The sequence below is a fragment of the Camelus ferus genome, chromosome 6 (genome assembly GCF_009834535.1).
Source record: "Camelus ferus isolate YT-003-E chromosome 6, BCGSAC_Cfer_1.0, whole genome shotgun sequence".
Lineage (NCBI taxonomy): Eukaryota > Metazoa > Chordata > Mammalia > Artiodactyla > Camelidae > Camelus > Camelus ferus.
In genome coordinates, this window is record NC_045701.1 from 61,475,018 (window position 1) to 61,494,318 (window position 19,301).

The 19,301-nt window shown below is 39.8% G+C and overlaps 1 protein-coding gene across 1 annotated transcript in view; it reads left to right on the forward strand.

Annotated features, from left to right (window-relative positions):
• The first annotated feature begins 2,638 nt into the window (after nt 1–2,638).
• RHOJ (ras homolog family member J) overlaps nt 2,639–19,301 on the forward strand; it is a 76,878-nt gene continuing 60,215 nt past the window's right edge. Inside the window, exon 1 of the mRNA XM_006188008.3 lies at nt 2,639–3,456. Coding sequence (XP_006188070.1) covers nt 3,279–3,456 — 178 coding nt within the window. The 5' untranslated portion in view covers nt 2,639–3,278. The remainder of the gene's footprint in view (nt 3,457–19,301) is intronic.

The following is a 19,301-nucleotide window of genomic DNA, read 5'->3' on the forward strand; positions in this document are numbered from 1 at the left end:
ATGTTTAAGAACTCCATATTTGAACGGAGTATTTACTCCATGCCACATTTACTGCCTGACTTCAGGAACCAGGTCAAAGGCAGAACCTGTATAAGGTTCTGCCAAACACATCATCACCCCGTGCTCAAAGTGGTCTTGCTCGTTCCCAGGGTGAGGCTCTTGGCACGGTCAATCACTCCTTCCCCTGCACAGATCTGTTTGGCCTTCACACTTGAGCCTACTGCAATTTTATTATTGCACGTTCCAGACGTTTCAGGTAGGCTAAATGAAAATAAAATTCCATAAATCACATGAAGTCATAGGTGGCTTCCAATGCTGCAGAATGGCACTAAACCTGAACAATTCAACTCTCGCACTTACTACTGAACCTCAACTAGACTATCTCTGGTTGTCTAAACTATCTCTGAACTATTCAAGCTGCTCACCAATATTTAGTTCTCTCCTTCCTGGCACACGGTGGGATTATGCTTCTGATCCTGTTGAACCTAGCATGGGTATGAGACTTGCTTTGGCTATGTCAGCAGGAGTGTCACCTCCAGAAGGAAGCTTTAAGGGCCAATGCCACTTCACTGCATTAATTTCTTCCTCTGCCAAAGGGATCATCAATGTTCTCAATGTGGCTTATCCACCAGCTTAGATCCCTGAATGAAGCTGACAAAAATACACAGTACAGATACCATATGAGCAAGAAATATACAGTATTTTATTTCTTTAATCAAACTACAGTTAATTTACAATATTATACTAGTTTCATTAGTTTCAGTTGTACAACATAGTGATTCAGTATTTTTTCAGACTATACTCCATTATAGTATTATATATATTATTACAAGATAATGGCTATAACTCCCTGTGCTATATAGTATATCACTTATCTATTTTGTATTATAAATAGATGTAGCAGTTTGTATCTGTTAATCCCTACCTACCTCTAATTTGTCCATCCCCCATCCCCTCTCCCCTTTGGGAACCATGAGTTTGTCTCTGTTTTGCATGCACATTCATTTGGGTTTTTTAAGGTTCCATATATAAGTGATAATATACAATATTTGTCTTTGTCTGGCTTATTTCACTAAGGGTAATATTCTCTATGTCCGTTCATGTTGCTGCAAATGACAGAATCTCATTTTTATGGCTGAATAATATTCCATTGTACATATATACCACATCTTCTTAATCCATTCATCTGTTGATGGAAACTTAGTTTGCTTCCATGTCATGGCTATTGTAAATAGTGCTGCTATGAGCACTGGGGTATATGTGTCTCTCTGAATTAGTCAGGGGGGTTTTAGATATATACTCAGGAGTAGAATTGCTAGATCATATGGTGAATCTGTTTTTAGTTTTTGGAGAAACCTCCATACTGTTTTCCACAGTGGCTGCACCAATTTACAGTCCCACCAACAGTGTACAAGTGCTCCCTTTTCTCCACATCCTTGCCAACATTTGTTATTTGTGGACTATTTGAGGACAGCCATTCTAACAGGCATGAGGTGATACTTCACTGAAATACATCTTATTTTAAATTATTGAGCATTGGGAGTTGTTACAGAAACATAATCTAGTAGATACATAACAACATGACCAAATCACCATTTCTTATAGGAAAGAAATATTAGGACACTAAACACTATGGCAAATTTTACTATAATCCAACACAGAGGAAGTGTGAGGCTATATCTATTATACAGTAGCATATATGTGTGGATATATATAATATTGACAGCCACTTATTAAAACAGGCTTCTCACCCCATCCACAAAAAAATAAAAAATTAAAAAAAAAAAACCTCCTCAAATCAATCGGATAATCTAGATAATCTGAATTCTTAAAACTTAGTGCTCAAAAATCTCAAAGAAACACACAGTTCCCCCAACAAAAAAGTACTTTACCCACTTGTCAAAATCACTTGCAGAATTCTGCTTCTTTTCTAAGACCAAGTACATTAATCAAATGCCGAGCTTCAAAGGGGCTTCGTTTTGAGTGAACCAGCAGACAAATAAATTAGCTGCCAATGGCTCCTTTGTAATTGAAGAGGGCCAGGCTGAGGAACAAGAGAAAACTAAATAAAAAAACGGAACTGTTCCGGCAAAAGCAGCGTTTGGGGACCTGAAACAAACCAACACAGCCGTCCCACACACTCTCACTTCCAGGAGTAAGGGTGAGCCAAGCACATGTGTGTTTATTCGCTAATGAGAAGATGCAAGCATCCCACATCTGATTGATTTCTTATGTGCTACAACCATAAAAAGGGTTGTGTCTGGAATACACGTTTGAGCGTTGTGCTTAAACGTGGCAGCTTACAAACTTTATCACAGATCTCATACCTATGATCTCCAAGAACCTTTCCTTCTGAAATAATGAAACTCTGGAAAGTTTTCTTCTTTACTGCCAGGACAACTTGTGTAAGGTTTCTCACTTAAGTGTGCAAAGAACTGACCATCTTTAATTTGCAGAGCTTTTAACTGGCGACTCAGCGAGGGATGATGTCATGTGTTATGCTACAGCGGCTGGTGTGGTTCTCTCTGTTCATTTAAACCGTTCCCTCTGTTCCTGGGGCAGAGAGTCCTCCCCAGTTTCCATCCTTTCGTCAGCTTCTTCCCAGCCAGCCACAGGCAAACAGCCTCCCAGCCGCGGATGGAACAGGAAGTCTGACAGCTTGAGTCTGCAGCGGGACCCCTAGTGTTTCCCCACTCCACGTCCTGGCAGCGTTCCCCAGAAGTACAAACACACACACACACACACAGAGCTCCCATTGTTACAGCCTTCTCCAGCCCACTGATCCTAATATGGAATGCAGCAGGAAACCCATGATTTCCTGACACTCGGCAAGCTGGAGGAAGCAAGGGAAAACTCCATGAAAAAGCCCAGCTTTCCTCCATGTTAGATATGAAGTGGAAAATGGGGAAGATTTAGCAAAATTCCACTGTGTCTTCAGCCAGGCTGGGAGAACAGGAGAGCAGAGTGAAACCCTCAGGCTGTTGACACTTCTAGACGGACAGGAAGCCCCTAGAATCGGTGAAAATGAGGGTTTCTTAACTCAAACTGCTGGGGAAAAGGGACAGACCCCTTTCATCAACATCAGCGTGTTACCTTTCTTGACCAGGATGGTCAGCCAGAGGGCACATGCCAGCCACTTGGGACAAGTCTGCGCCACCCGAGGTGCCCAGAGTGAGACAGCCTGATCTCAAGCCTGCCGCTTGTGCACGGGCTCTGGGAGAAGCGGGAGAAGCAGCAGCAGCCGCGCGGTCACGGTCACGGCAGCCGGAACCGCCAGAATGAACGGCAAGGAGGCAAGCGACGGCAGCTGCGGCTGCGGCGGCCGCGAGGAGAAGAAGATGCTCAAGTGCGTGGTGGTGGGGGACGGCGCCGTGGGCAAAACCTGCCTGCTCATGAGCTACGCCAACGACGCCTTCCCGGAGGAATACGTGCCCACTGTGTTCGACCACTACGCAGGTAAGGAAAGTGGAAAACCGCCCCCTGCCTCTGGGGTACCACCCTCTGGGATGAGGGGGGCGACATCCCGGCTCCAGAGGGGCTGGTTTATCTCTACCATCAGTCCTGGGTGTGGGCCTGGCAGGAGCCAGGTAGCTGGGCGTAACGTACAACCAAGGTCTTTGCTGGACTTGTTAGAACAACTCGTAGATCAATTTTATTGCAGCCCTTTTTACCCGTCGTAAATTAAATGAGTAATGCAGGGAAAAACCCTGAACTGCCCCCTAGGCTTTGGGGCCAGAAATTTTACTCAGCATTTGCCCGAAGATTCATCAGCTTTTTACTGTGAACATTTTAAAATATAGTGTAACTGCATCACAATTCTTTTCTACCAAAAAAAAAAAAAAAATCCCCACTAACCACACAACTGGTGAAGGAAGTGTTCTTGCCACTTTTCACATATTCACCGTGGGCCATTTATAAATGAAATGCTGAGATTAACAACATTAGAACATTCCTTTTTCTGTGAAAATTGGTGCTGTGCTTATACTTTCACTTTCCTGTGGAGGTAGTTAGAGGGAAGAGAATTAAAAGGTTTTAAATATCTATCAGACAATCTGTATCTGGAACTAAAAATGGTATTTTTAATCAACATGTTTTTAAAGTAAAAATAAACATAAAAATAAAATTTTAGTATTTCAAAACCTGTCTCAAAAGGACAAAATATGGCACAAAGTATTTTAAGGTCTGAGAGTTAAGATACTGTAGTCACTACAGTCTTCCAGGTACATTTTTTTGAGTGTTCTAAAGTTTGTAGTGTGATAGCTTATCTAAATTTTTTGCATCTTGACTCTTCCTTTTTCTCTTAATCTACCCCCTCCCCGCAAGAAAACTTACTAAATTTCTTAGAAGTCAACTCATAAAATTCTCTGAGTTTACAATAGCCTAGATTGTATAACTTTTTTTAATACAGTGATCAACTTGATCACTATATCACAGTAAGATCAGCTTGAGTTACCAGAGATTTGAGGTTTTGTGAGAGGAAAATTTCTCGTCTTCACTTTGGCTTTAGGTCCGGCTCAGCAAAGGGGAAGCGGCCCACAGGAAACCTGTGTGCACGCTGGCTTTGCTGTGGGGCCATTTGAAATCCTTTCTATAGGAAGTAGCTTCTTTTCCAGAACTAAACAATCACCTATGACTCCGCCTCCTACTACGCGTACATGATTTATGACACTATTACATAGCAGACCGGGGGGAACCACAGTGAAAACAGTCTTCACTTCCCAGCAGGGTTTTCTATATTTGTGGAAATTAAGAATAAATTTGAACACTGGCTCCCTTAAGCTTTTCTGAAAATATGGTGACTATGCCCTGAGAAAAAACATCTTAATGAGAACAGAATAAAGAGAACTACAGGTAGACTTTCACCTTGAGGGAAAAAAAAACTAATTATAAAATTAGGTCTGCAACTTGACCTGTAAACATCTCAGCAAAGGTTATTTTTTCTACACCCTCTTTCTGCCAGGATAGGGAACTGGCTGGTACCTAATTTCAAAAACTTTTAGATCAAAAGTGGAACCCAAAGTCTATCAAAAGGAGAGCTTTTAAGTGCTTTTAAAAATTATATCTCCCCTCCCCATCTATTGGAGAAACTGATTACAGTATAGTGTCAGGAAGAAAGAGGCTAAAGCCATCCTTAGAGACAAAGGCAGCCTATAAGAAGATACATTAGCGATCAAACAAAGGCTGAACCATGGCTAGAGTCCAGTAGGATCAAGCTGTTTTATATTTCAGTCGTGTACATACTTACTGTTATTTGAGCAACAAACTCTCTTAAAGATTTTGGCTACCCCATGTTTGAGCTCTCAAGAAATCTCAGCCACTGTACCCAAAGCAATACTTTGCACATAGTAGGCATTCCCAAGTGTTGTTACTTTGGTTTATACTTTGTACCTTTGTAAGTACACAGTCATCTCATGGGCTTGCAGTTAGTTTATAAGGGAAATGAAGACACGAGCCACATACATTTAGGAGCGCAAGGAAGTGAATATATCCATTAGTAGAGGGGTCTTCTCCCACAAAGACCCTAACTCTTTCTACTACCCTCCTCCTCATACAGGAACTGATTGAACGTAAACCCTTACACAGTCACACTAGAATCTACAATTGTAAAAGAACTCATGCTCTCTTCTCCACTGTCCAGTCCCTGGGTCCTGTTGGCTCATTCTGCAACTGGTTTACTGAGTCTAGAAAACTGCAGGCAAAGAATTTTAAAAAATTCAAGTCAAAGAGAATCTCTCTGTTAAAGAAGATTTTTCCCTAATAGCCGCCCATCCCAGGAAGGTGAAGATATAACAGTAAGAATGGAAGTCAGCATACTGTTCAAGATAGTGAGCTCTGAAGCCAGACAGCCCAGTTCTAATACTGGCTCTGCCATTACTGTGTGGCCTTGAGCAAGTTACTTAACTTCTCTGTACCTCAGTTATCATGAATTTTTTAAAGAGACGATAGAGGTATTAAGATCATGAGAACAAAATAAAGTAATACATGTAGTTCTTAGAACAGAGCCTTACACATGATAAACGTTAGGTACATAGTAGCTATTATTATTAAGAATAGGGTCTCTACACTTGCCACACAGCTAGGAAAGGGAATTAAAATTAATTAAAAGATAAAGACTACAACAAGGAAAGATAATTTCAAGAATATCTTCCGGTGGGGGAGGGTAACAGCTCAGTGGTAGCGTGTGTGCTTAGTGTGCAGAAGGTCCTGGGTTCAATCCCCAGTACCTCCATTAATCAATAGAAAGAAGAAAAGAAAGAAAAGAAAGAAAAGGAGGAAAGAAAGGAAGAAAGGAAGAAAGAAAGGAAGGAAGGAAGGAAGAAAGAAAGAAAGAGAGAGAACTTCCTCCAGATGGAGTAGGGTATGACAGAGTGAATGTATTGTCCCTAGAATATAGACACCGTGCTTACTGATAATTAATAAATATGTCCACGTGGAGCAATAATAGTGGGATATTCACTCAAGAGAGAAAGTATTAGTTTTGCATGAGTGATTGTAGAAAAATCAACAACCAAGTAGAAAAAGCTGTTTTTAAGTTCTATGAATCTTGGTTATTTTCCCTTCTTCCTACCTACCAGAATCCAAAATTACCTCTCCTTGATAGAGATTTCCTTGACAGAGCTTTCCTTGACTCCCCAAAGAGAATTCCTTGCTCTATCTTCAACACATCTCCAGAAATGTGCTAACACTGCTAGAACACAGCTCCCACCATTGTATGACAATTTATTTGTTTCCTTACTTTCCCACTCCCACTGTACTGTAAGCTCCTGAAGGAAAGGGTCATGTCTTGCCAAAACTGGTGTTCAATTCTCAGTCCTCATCTTACTTGATCTCTTGAAGGCTTTTCTTGTGGTTTATTACTCTCCTTCTTGAAACACTTGCTTAGTTCCTAGAATACCACATTCTCCCAGTTTTTATTCCCCTCTCTGGTAAATCTCTCTCCATCTCTTCCCTACCACTCTGTGTTGGCATACTTGTGTTCAGTCCCCTTCTCTAGTTATGCTCTTGCCCTGGTTGACTGCATCTACTCTCATTACTTTAAATATTATTCATACACTGATGACTCTCAAATGTATATCTCTACCACAAAAAAAAGTCCTTGACCCAGACTCAAATAACCAACTGTCCATTTGGTTATCCAATAAGCATCTCAAACTTAACCTGTTCAAAACAGAATTTTTTAATTCTCCCAATCTACTCCTCCTCATTCTTTCCCATTGAAGTACATGACCACTATCTTTTACCCAGTTGCTCAGAACAAAAATTTTGCTATTATCCTTAATTCCTTTCTTCCTTTGACAATACCTACCATCCGTCTCCATTCAAACCACCAGTTATTATCCCTTCCTACTATCAATCAGGTCAACATTCAAAATACATCTCAAACCTGATCACTGCTCACCATCTCCACTGCTTTCACTCTTATCCAAACCACCATCATTTCTCACACAAAGTACTGGAATCACGTCCCAATTCCCTGCTTCTGGTCTTGCCTCCTGTAGTCAATTCTTCACACAGCTAACAGAGGGACTATCTATAGCCCCAAATCCACCAATCACTTCCCTTCACCCTAAGACCTCATTTATCATGGTCTACAAGGCACTCCATGACTTGGTCCCTGATATCTCTCCAACCTCATCTCCTAACACTCTGCTCTTCAGCATTTCTGCTCTAGCCACACCAGCCATCTTGATATTCCTCAAACACACCAAACTCCTTCCTTCCTTGAAGATTTTGTACTTGTTCTTCCCCCAACATGACCTTATTCCCCCCAGATCCTCCTCATCTTCAATTGATCCCATTATCAAAGCATTCACACACACAAACACAAACACACGTACACACAGAGTCACTTTCTATCCAGCTTCATCTTTTCTCATAAGATTTAACACTACTTGATGTTATATTTATTTGCTTACCAGTTTTTGTCCCACACTGGAATATAAATTCCACGAGGGCAAGGACTCTGTCTTGTTCACTGCTCTATCCTCATCTCTTAACTAGAACTCAACATATAATAAACTCTCAATAGCTAGTTATTGAATTAATTAATTCCTATGTCTTAATCATCTTAGATAAGTGCTTAGATAAGTCCTGGTCCATTAAAACTTTGGCAAATAAATGAACAATTTGTTGGTCCAATATATGTCTCTTCAGGAAAGAACATACAAAATATTTATCAAATGTATTATATTTTTGAACTATTTTGCTCACATTTTAAATAATCATTTTACCCCTACAGGAATTAAATTTTTTTGACCCAAGGGGCCAGCATCACATCTGTTAAATGGTGTTAACTATATAATGTAAAAATTTCATTCGGAAACAGATGGGATGCATTCAAATTCCTCCATTTGAATTACATTCAAAAGCTTACCTAAACTTTGAGTGACCCACTCAGACATTTATAGTTCTTAATAAAGGAGCATCTTCCAGAGTAATCCCAAGTTCAGCTAAGGGCTAGGTCTAAAACTTGGGGCCAGCAGGAAGAAGGTAGAATGGATCACTCATGCTTTTTACAAGTGTGCCTAAGAAGTATCTCTGGGCTCTGCTTCCTACTCCCTTCCAGGAATGACTCAAGAGGTCCTAACAACCTTTAGAGATTTCACATCTTACCATGGGACAATCATATTTCTTCTCCCTTCCTGTCTTTATCTGATCTTCAGCTTTGAGTTTTACGGCAGACCTCTCACTGACAAAGTATTACCAATTAATGTTTCACATGACAGATGACATATTCCATTTTGAATTTAGATTGTATGTTGAGTTAGATTATGCTTGTGGTTTGTACATTTATGTGCACGGCTGTGTAAAATAAGGCCATTCAGGTTGAAGCCTGTGCATGATGGACCTCATTCACCTTGTCCATCATCCTCTGTATTATAACTGGTCTTGTCTATGACTCTTTTTTCTATCACCCACCCTTTTAGGAAAATCCCTTATGTTTAAAAAGTTGAGTCACTATTTGCAGATCTAGGCTGCCTATGCAGGATATTAACACAATTTGTGTAAAGGGGAAAAAAATCTAGTTGCTCTATCAGCTGAGTGAGACGTAAAAGGAAGTTGTTTTCCCAGAGAGCTGAACATCGATTCTCAACTTTTTCCACCTAATTAAATGGTTATCAGTCCAAGGTAGATGCAATCAGAACCTTAATGGCCAGAGCAAGGGGAAACTATGCCCAATCAATGAGGGGAAAAACTAACATAAAATAATAAAAAGTGAATAAAAACAAAACCCCAGGCCTATCAAGTGTGATGACATAGTTCTGCCCACTTGGGAATATTTACTCAGGAGCTTCTCTTTTGTTCGTTCTGAAGACACCCAAGAGTCTCTGGAGAAGGGATGAGATTCTGGGCTTCTCTGTAAGCCAAAAGCAAAACTAAAACGCCTCTCCTCGGACACTGAAATAAATCACCAGGTTTCTAACCTTAGGCAAAAATATGAAAGAAGTATGTGAAAGAGGAGACAAGAATGGGCCCGTTGAATCACTTCCTTCTAAATACCATGATGCTCAGTACCCAACGGCTTATAGGTGTTCAACCTTCCAGTGTCCTTTTCTGAGGCGGTGAGATGTGTGTGTGTGATGCTTTTTCTGGACTTTTCGGAGGCCACATCAAAGATGCAGTGACAGGAATTATAGAAACAGTCCCTTCCACAATCTCCACTGTGGTGCCTAAGAGTGTAAGCACATGCAGAGAGTGTGAATCGTGAGCTTCATCTCCCAGGAGTAACAAAGAATAGCAGAGGGAAAAAGAAAACTAAGTATCTGTGACCAGAGTGACCCCAGAAAAGTCACGCTCCCGGGATCAGAAGAAACTGCATCTGCAGTTCATAACCCTTCTGCATTCCAGCTTCCGCTGGCGACAAACCAAGCCCTGCAGCCAATTCCGGCTTCAGTGGACAGGCTCCCTGTGACCAAGACTTTCATTCTGCAAGGCCTGGCCCCCTACACTGTCCAAGCTAGGAAATCCTTCATGCATTTTATTAGTACCTAACTGCCCAAGGAGGTTGGGCTTCAGGTAAACAGTATTGTATTTCCAGGATAGCATTTTCAGAATCTGCCATCACTCCCTATTCTTGAGGGGCAAAGAACAAATTTAGCTCAGAGATGGCTCTGTACATTGGACATCTATGTTTTGGGATATAGTTGGCTTGTTCTACAAAGGCAGCTTGAAGGTGGGCAACTAATGTGGACTTTGAGGAAAGGACAGGTAAGAAAACTCAACAGAAATGACCCCCCTCACCAATCCCAAGCACAAGGTCACAGGATATACAAAGGTCCTACCCTTCATGTAAGGATACAGTTTCTGATAAGGCTGAAAATGTATTTTCCCATCAACAGAAATCCATGCCACCCCTTGGGTTAGTTAGCAGAATCTAGATAGTTAATTTTCCGGGTGTAACGCAGTCAGAATAAATCCCATCAGTGAATTCAATAGGTACCCACTGTGAATCATAGAGTGGCCCAATATCATTCCTGAATTCTCTGAAGTCCACCAACTTTCTGGATGTGCCCAATATTCACGAGACAAAAGGACCTGATTCATGTGTATTCATTCCACGTTTTGTCTTGGTTCACACCACAGCTTCTATTTATGGTGTCTGTCGTTCACAATCTCAGTGTGAATTTCATTATGGCCACGTGTGATCCTACACGCAGTGTGGTTGAAACTCAAACGCCACTAGAACATGTACTCAACAACAGTAGCAATAGCTGTCCACTTACATAGTCCTTGCTACGATTCAGGCATATTTGACACATTTTCAGACGTAGATTCATTGCCTCCTCACAGTGTTCCTATGAGGTGTTATTATTTTCTCAATTTTTACTGATGAGGAAACCAAGGCACAAAGTTAGTAACCAATTTGCCCGAGATTAAATAACTTGTAAGGGAGTAAGTGGAGGCCATGAAACAGTAAATAAACAGTGTAAGCTGTGTACAGGTTTACAGCTAACAGCATTAATTGAAAAGCCACTGTTATTTAGGGTATGCTAATCTGCTACAACAAATAAACCCAGACATGTAACGGATTAACACCATAGCAGGATGTTCTTTGCTGATGTTATGGTCCTGGGCAGGTAGTCAAGTCAGTGGAGCTGCGTTCTGCCATTCAGTCATTTAGGGACCCAGGCTCTTTCCATCTTGTGACCCTGCCATCTCTTAAGATCTCATAGTTATCTGCATCTGCATCCAAGCAGCCTAATGAGAAAGAGCATAGAGAAACCTGAATTTTGAAAGTTTTATGGGCCAGGCATGGAGGTGACGGACATCATTTCCCATCAGATGCCATAGGAGATAACTTAGTCACCAGGCCCCATCTCGGTTTAAGGGAAGCTGGGAGATAAAACCCACCTACATGTCCGCAAGAGAAAGAATGGATTTTGATGGAAACTAGCCATTTCTGTTTGCATCAGGCTCTCTAGCCACCAAATATCGTTGCATTCTTTTTCCCACATGTAAAACAAAGCATCTTCAGGTGATAAGTGGTCCTTTCCATCTGATGGAGATAGAAGACCACAAGATGTGCCCCATACACACACTCACCCCTTAGACAATGATAGAACAGGGATGGGATAACCAAAAATATTCAAACCCCCTTCTGGAAAAGGGAAGAATGGGAGAGACATAGCAATAACAGAATCCTGATGGCAAATATTGAGAAGACTCCATGCCCTGGCAGTGGGGGAAGTTTCTTGAATTGACATTCATCCTATTCTCTGGGAGCAATTTCTTCATCCATTATTCTCAACTTTCCCTGGCTTGGGTCTCCTGGGAATTTCTTCTTCCTCATCAGTTATCTTCCATAACACACATCTGAATTGGACCTTAGGGACTCTGTCTTTCTTAGGAGCTATGCGGCTTTCACAGCCAGCTTCTTGCTTGTGCAATTTTGAGGCTCAAGTGTTGTTTTATAGTCATAAGACTGTTTAGTCCAAGTTTGGAGTTTTCTTCGGAAATGCAATTCTCTCAAAAACTTGTTTGGCTTCTGCTAAGTTCCATGTACCAGTAACCACATCCAAGATTAAAGTATGTCTTTCCCAGACGTACTTCTTAAACATACATTATTTGCCTGCTTTGTCTAGCCAGTGCCTTTTGCCCTCAAATTAACAATAGCTACATAGAGGCCATATGAAGCAGAAAACTTAGATGAGTTCCCTGGAACTTATCTTTGCCACAGAGTTGATTCCCTGTTTAAACACAGAAATGAACATTTGTTGCTCAAATCCTTTTTTAATTGTATCTTCTATTTGTGGAATCCAAAAATGGTCGATTTTCCTTCTCTAGAAGGCCATTAAGAGTGGCGTTCTATCAACCTCTGCTTAAAAAACAACCAACTCAATTCTCTTCTTTCTTATGACACCTGGCTCAATACAGCAACAACTAATATACTCTAATATTCTGGCTTTTCCCAATCCTTTCTTTGAGTGCTATAGACTCAGTAAGAATTAGGTTTACCCTCCAGATTCGGCAGACAATAGCTGTACAGAATGTTCTGCCACGGTGTAACAATGTTCTTCACCTTTCTAGTCTGTTCTGTTTTCTTATTACCTGCCTCTTAGTGGTGGAGCTAACAGCACACTTGTTTTGGTTTTTGTAATAATGGAACCACACTAGAAAAGCTAGTGGAACAAATAGACTCAAATATATAATGATTCAAACTGTTAGAATTCTATTTTTTTGCTTGGATAACAGACCTGGGCAAGTGTTCAGATGGATGAGATGGTTCTGTTCCACATGGTCATTCAAGGATTTACTTTTTTCCATCTTGTGACTCTGCCATTGGGTAGGACTTTGTAGTGCTCTATATCTAGACAGGAGAAGATGAAAGAATACGGAAGAGTGAGGACAGAGAGTCATGGTCTGGGCCAGGTCCTTAAGTGGCAGGCATGACTTCTGTTCACATTTCATTGGAGAGAAGTTAAACCCTAGGCCACACATCACTATAAGAGAGGTTAGCTATATGCCCAAAGAAAGGGTGAACAGATTTTAATGGACACTTAATAATCATCATCACACTAAGTTAAAATTTCTTACATCAAATAGAATCGACCCATAAGCAATATAAATTGCCCTAAGTGCCATATTTAATTAGATGTTTATTCAACTATAAATGACATACCTAAATTTCCCAAACTTGCCTGGTTATTAGAAAAACCTGCCTGTTAAAAATGCAGATTCTGTAATTTGGTGCAGCCATGATAGAAAACAGTATGGAGTTTCCATATACACACACACACACACACACACACACACTCTCTGTCTCTCTCTCTCTCTCTCTCTCTCTCAATGGAATATTACTCAGCCATAAAAAAGAATGAAATATTGCCATTTGCAACAACATGGGTGGACCTAGAGAATGTCATACTAAGTGAAGTAAGTCAGACAGAGAAAGACAAATATCATATGACATCACTTTTATGTGGAACCTAAAAAATAATTCAAATGAATCTATATACAAAAGAGAAACAGACTCACATAGAAAACAAACTTATGGTTACCAAACGGGAAAGAGAGAGGGAGAGAGACAAATTAGGAGTATGGGATTAAGAGATACACACTACTATACATAAAATAGATAAACAACAAGGATTTACCGTATAACACAGGGAATAGTATTCAATATCTTGTAATAATCTATAGTGGAAAATAATCTGAAAAAATATATATATGACTAAATCACTTTGCTCTACACCTGAAACCAGCACAATATTGTAAATCAACTGTACTTCAATTTTAAAAGGGAAAAAAAAATACAGATTCTTTGGTCCATACCAGAGCTGCTATACCAGACCCAATAAGAGAAAGAGCTGTAAATGTAAACTTCAACAAGCATCCTAAGCATTCCTTTTTAGGTGGAACCTATGAAATTACCATTTTGTAGTTCAAAACCACTGGCTATCTTAAGTTCCTATTGTTCAATCTAATGTAATTTAGAAAGTTCATAAAACCCTTCTCTATGATATAAAAATGCCTAGAAATCAAGTTAAGAGGAACAATTCCATAAACAATCATCAATCAGTAAAAAGCAATTTAAAAATAGGTATACATATATATAGAATTTCTTGAGTTGGTAGTTTCTAACAGGAGAAATTGTGTAAAACAGAAGAGGCCCTCAGAGCCTCTCAGAAACAGCTAGCAAATTCCTAAATGAGGAGTCAGAGTGCTTTTTAGAAAGACCTGTGCCCATGGCTGGGACACAGAGAGACCCTGGAAGAAAGAGAATGCACAAGGCTGAGAAGCAGAGGTGTTTGCAGAGGCTGGCGCAAGGTGGGGAAAGCCGCAGAGAGCTGTAAAACAGAGCAGGAAGAAGGCTAACCAGGCAGACTCGGGCGCACGAGCACCAGCTGCTGGGAGAAGAGCCGTAGGCAGGACTGGCAAAGCTGTGTAAGTGAGAATCGCTGTTCACTGAGCCTGCTGTCTGCAGAACAGCCATCAGCATGACTGTGAGACCTTTGGAGGGGTCACTGAGGGAAACTTAGAGAACACCTAGTCTCATGGGAGGAGGCAAAGGAGTCTTAAGCAAACAGGAAAGAGACTGGAATCCTTGGGGTGGTTTTGGTGCAGCTCTGTCTTGGATACTGTTAGAGCTCTTCCATATCCACCGGGCCCATGATTGTGAAATGAACATAAACATCTGTTTCCCCTCTGCAAATCTTTCTGTTCTTCTTCATGCTTTGACCTAACATTTGGCGGAAAGGAGGGGGGAAAAAACAAAAATGGATCGTTGCCTAAAATTCAACTTCTCAGAGTCCCAGAAAGCTTCTCCTTGGGCTAGAATCTGGCTCCTGAAAGAGATAACATGTAAATTCTGGGAGAGACAGACATTTTGTAACTGAGTCTCAGGCATCCTCATCTGGACAACTAACTGACCAGCACTCCTGCTCACGGGGACCAAGCCTTCCTTTGGAGTCTCTCCAGCTGTTTTAATACAGATTAGTCAGTCAGGCCTCAGAATGCGATCCTACTTGCCAACAAGAGAGAAAAACAATGCTCTGTGTGGCCTGAGCAGAATGTACTCTAATGAAAGAAACTGCTTCCTGGTCCTTTTTACAGTTTACTAATAAAATAGTAACTAACTAATATTAATTAGCTAAGTATTTAATATGGGCCAAGCCTTGTGTTACTTTGCTATCTTCTTTGAGCCTCAAATTATTTCTAATTAGTAAGTATCTTCATTTCACAGATGAGAGAATTGAAACTCAGAGAAGGAACCTGTCCAACACCACAGGACCAGGAAGTGGTAGAATTGGGATTAAAATCTGTCAGTTCAAATGTTACCTCCTCAGGAGGCCAAATCACCCTGATTAAACTGACCACCTTTTCAAAACCTGTTTATTTTCTCTACAGTTATTATCTTATGTGTTTATTTATTTGTCCAGTGCTTGTCTCACCCTAGAATGTATACTTCATAAAGGAAAGTTTCTTTCTGTCTTATTTACTCTTATGTCCCCAATGTCTGGAATTAGCCTACAACACAATACACACCCAAAATGTCTGTTGAATGATTGAATGAATAAATGATTGAATGAATGGATGGCTGACATCCGAGAGTCTCACAGTCTTAACCACTGCACTGCACTGAAGTTAGCACCCCGGGTAAACAGTCAGGATAATTTTCTATGTTGAAATTTGATTCTCCTACATCCTCAAAGGATCTATCCTAAGCATCATGGACATACACTCGAGAATAGTTTATTGGCTTTCTTTAAAAATTGTAAAACAATTTTATTTTTCTACGAAAAAAATTCCAAAAGCTTTTGTTTCCAGTCCAATTTCAAACTTGTGAGCTGAATGATTTAATGAGGCAAAAAAAAAAAGTGTTTTCCTAATTATATTAGAGATAGGTTTTTGGATGCTATATACTAGAGGCAAAAAGAAAAATTTAATTCCCTAATGTATGTATTGTGTCACTTTTTTTTCAAATAATTAGAGTAATTAAGAGAAAAACAATAAGTCAATAATGTCCTTAGTCTATACCAAGTGTAAACTTCCTAAAAATTATGAATGCTGTTGATAAAATGTAACCATTCACTTGCTAGAAAGTATACTAATTTTCAGTTGGTATGCTTGTGAGAAATACAATGAACATGTTCATGTATATTAATAATGGGGCGCTTTAGTGATTAAGAGGAAAATGGCTGTGCTCTCTCTCCTCAAGCCTCCTCTGCTCAAATTGGATAAGACTGCACTATAAGCCCAAATACTTCTTTCCTCAGCTAAAATGAAATTTCATAGGACATTTACAATAGTTCAAGCTGGTAAATTAGAGCCTTAAGAATTTTCAATAGTAAACATGTTTTCAACCAAACTTCTCACAAGAGACAGAGTGAATGTTAAATCTTAAGTGTCAATATTAGGCATAAATTTTTCTGTAGAGATTGTACTCTGTTCATTTCATTCATTTACCCTCCAAATAACTCTCCCCACCAAGTCCTCCCTTTGAGATAAGCTGAAACTTTCAGGCTGCAGATCGAAGCCATTTTCTCTCACTCAAGTTAACATAGATGGAGGAATCCTCTTTATCGTCCTCAGAATAACAGCTTTCAGTGTATCTGAAGACCAAGGAAATTTTCATCCTTATCATCCTCAGACAATACACGCAGATCTTTCCAACTCCCTTCATAGATACTTGACCTATTCATTCCTCGTTCTTACTGGGCAACTTCTCATGAATTCACTTCAAGTAAAGCATGAACAACTTACATTTCAAATCTGTAATTTCAAAGCACACAGTAAGTAGGCTTTGTAATTTTTTCATAGTAACGGGTACTTCGTCAACATGGTTAGATGTAGTACTAACAAGATGTAGAAATCTAGGCTAAATAATCTTTTAGATCACCTCTATTTTGGGGGTTTTGTCCTTGTTATTAGGGAATTAATGTGTCCTTAGGTTGACATACTCTTTGGTATTATAGGAGACATTTTGGTCCCTGAGGTTATCACAGATCTGTATTTTATAGTACTGAATATTCTATCATTGTAACAGATATGCTAGTCTTACTAGGATTTAGTATATAGTAGATTACAAATGAATAATTTTTTTTTTACTTCATTCACTTCCTACCAGTCAACACATTAAATGCTTCTTCAGGGTAGTGTACAGCAGACAAGAATCCTATTTAACAAGCTCACCAATTACCACTGACTGAATTCCAGTTTCACAGAAGACATTCTGTTCCAGGGTAACCTAGATTTTTCTGGACACAGAAAGAAATCTTGAGTTCCAAGGTATAAACAAACCCTGAAATACCTACAAGAGATCATGAGTTATTTTGGACCCTACTACATCATCAATTAAACTTAAGTAATCTACACAGTAAAAGAAATTACTTCATGTTGTGTCTACTTGTATATGTGGGTCCTCAAGTGATTTCCAAAATTTCAACTGCTATCCAAGTGTTGACTCTTCCAGTGGTAGGGGAGGAGTAAAAGGGACCCTCTTTGGGAAGATGGATTCATAGATGCATAGCTTTCAAAGCATCCACACGGCATTTGGAAAAACGCATTTTATTTGTGTTCCATGTCACAAGGAGCCAGTAACCCTATCATAGTTTTCCTATCTGATACTGCTGCTTCAGCCGCCTTGCTTTTACAATTCACGGACAGTTTAGAAGCCTGCTCCCTGTGAAATGAGGAAGAGAATTTCTATTCCACTGACAGACACTTAGCTCCACTTACAGAGTTGACATCTGGTTACTCCTACAGACCCTGATAATCACCCAAAGCCCAGAGAAAAAAAGCACCAAGTAAAGCATTCTGAGGATGAGAAGGGTCAGTCAGCCCACAGAATGATCCATTTGTCCGTTAAAAAAACTGTTAGCATTATTCTATTTCTTTGTAAATGGGCACCAACAACCTGTGAACAAAGTAACTGAAAATGATGACTTCAGAGGATTTCATGCAGTTTTGTTGTTCTTTTCATGGTTCTTAAAATCAATAATCAGCTATTGAAAGATAGATGACATACTCGAAAAAAAGCCTCATAAAAATTGTTTTTGTTCTTATTTAGTCTTCTTATTTTAAAAATCCTACACTTTCTTTGGTATGTGCACTAGGGCTTTCTTCCACCTCTCAAGTCCCTCTATCTGGTGAATTCTGCAGAAAAGGGAATAAACATCTTCTAAGAGAAAGGCAGTGGTATACTAACTTGACAAGCAGCTCCTGATAAACCAACTTTCATACTCATACTATTTAAATTGTATCCTCTATTAAGGAAAAAAATACTTGAGAAATATTTAAATGGTTCATGTGAGAATCATAGAAATTCAGTGATGGAAATTATACCACGATGCAAGAGGACTGAAGAAGGACAGGGAACTGTATTCAATATCTTGTATAACCTTTAATGAAAAAGAACAGGAACTGAAAACAAATACATGTATACATATGCATGATTGGGACACTGTGTTGTACACCAGAAATTGACACAGTGTAACTGACTGCACTGCAATTAAAAATAATAAAATAAAATAAAATAATAACAGAAGGACTAATGCAAGTCTACCCCTAAACAATGTCTGTCAAATCTATGGAAAGAGAAAATTAAGTAAAATTTTTCTCTGTGATTCTTCAAGGACAAGGTTCTTTCAGCCCCAAATCCTTGGTCATTTTTCCACTAGGATCCATTAGGATCCTTTCTTCAGTACATACAATGATCTTCCTCTTCTAATATCCTTATTTCTCCTTTTTGCTCATTTTAACATCACGTCTCAGAGGCAGGAACATTCCTGTATTCGAAGGATGAAGACTAGCACAGGGAATTCCTACTCCCTGGGCTCCCTGACCAGGTAACTCCATCTTACTCCCCAAGAGAGGTGCTATTTAAAGCAGGATCTGCATGGAGTCTTGTTCCATTAAATCAGAGCAGGCACAAAAAGTGAGAGCTGGGTGTTTTTAGCACAGATCCAAGTGTTCTTGAATCATAAAAGACTGTGGTTTTAACTTGACTTCCCAAACACCTTCCTTCTTTTATACACATTATCACTCAATGGCTAAAGATGCAGAAATTCAAAGAGCAGAACTATAATTTTTTACTAAAGAATCTGGCATTATGTCCTATCTCTAAATATCTGTATTGTTATGCAGGTCTCTTAAGGCAATAAGACCCCCATAGCTTCCCCACTCCTCCTTCTCTGTTGTCTCTCAGCTATGTGAATACCTCCCTTAAAACAGCTGCTTCTCTCCTCCTCTGCCAGGCTGCTCCCATAAGGCAAGGCTCTTTCCCTCTATCACACTTGGGCTTAGAGTCAGCACTAGGTTACAAGGGCTGATTATATTTCTAGCACCAGAGAATAGTGATA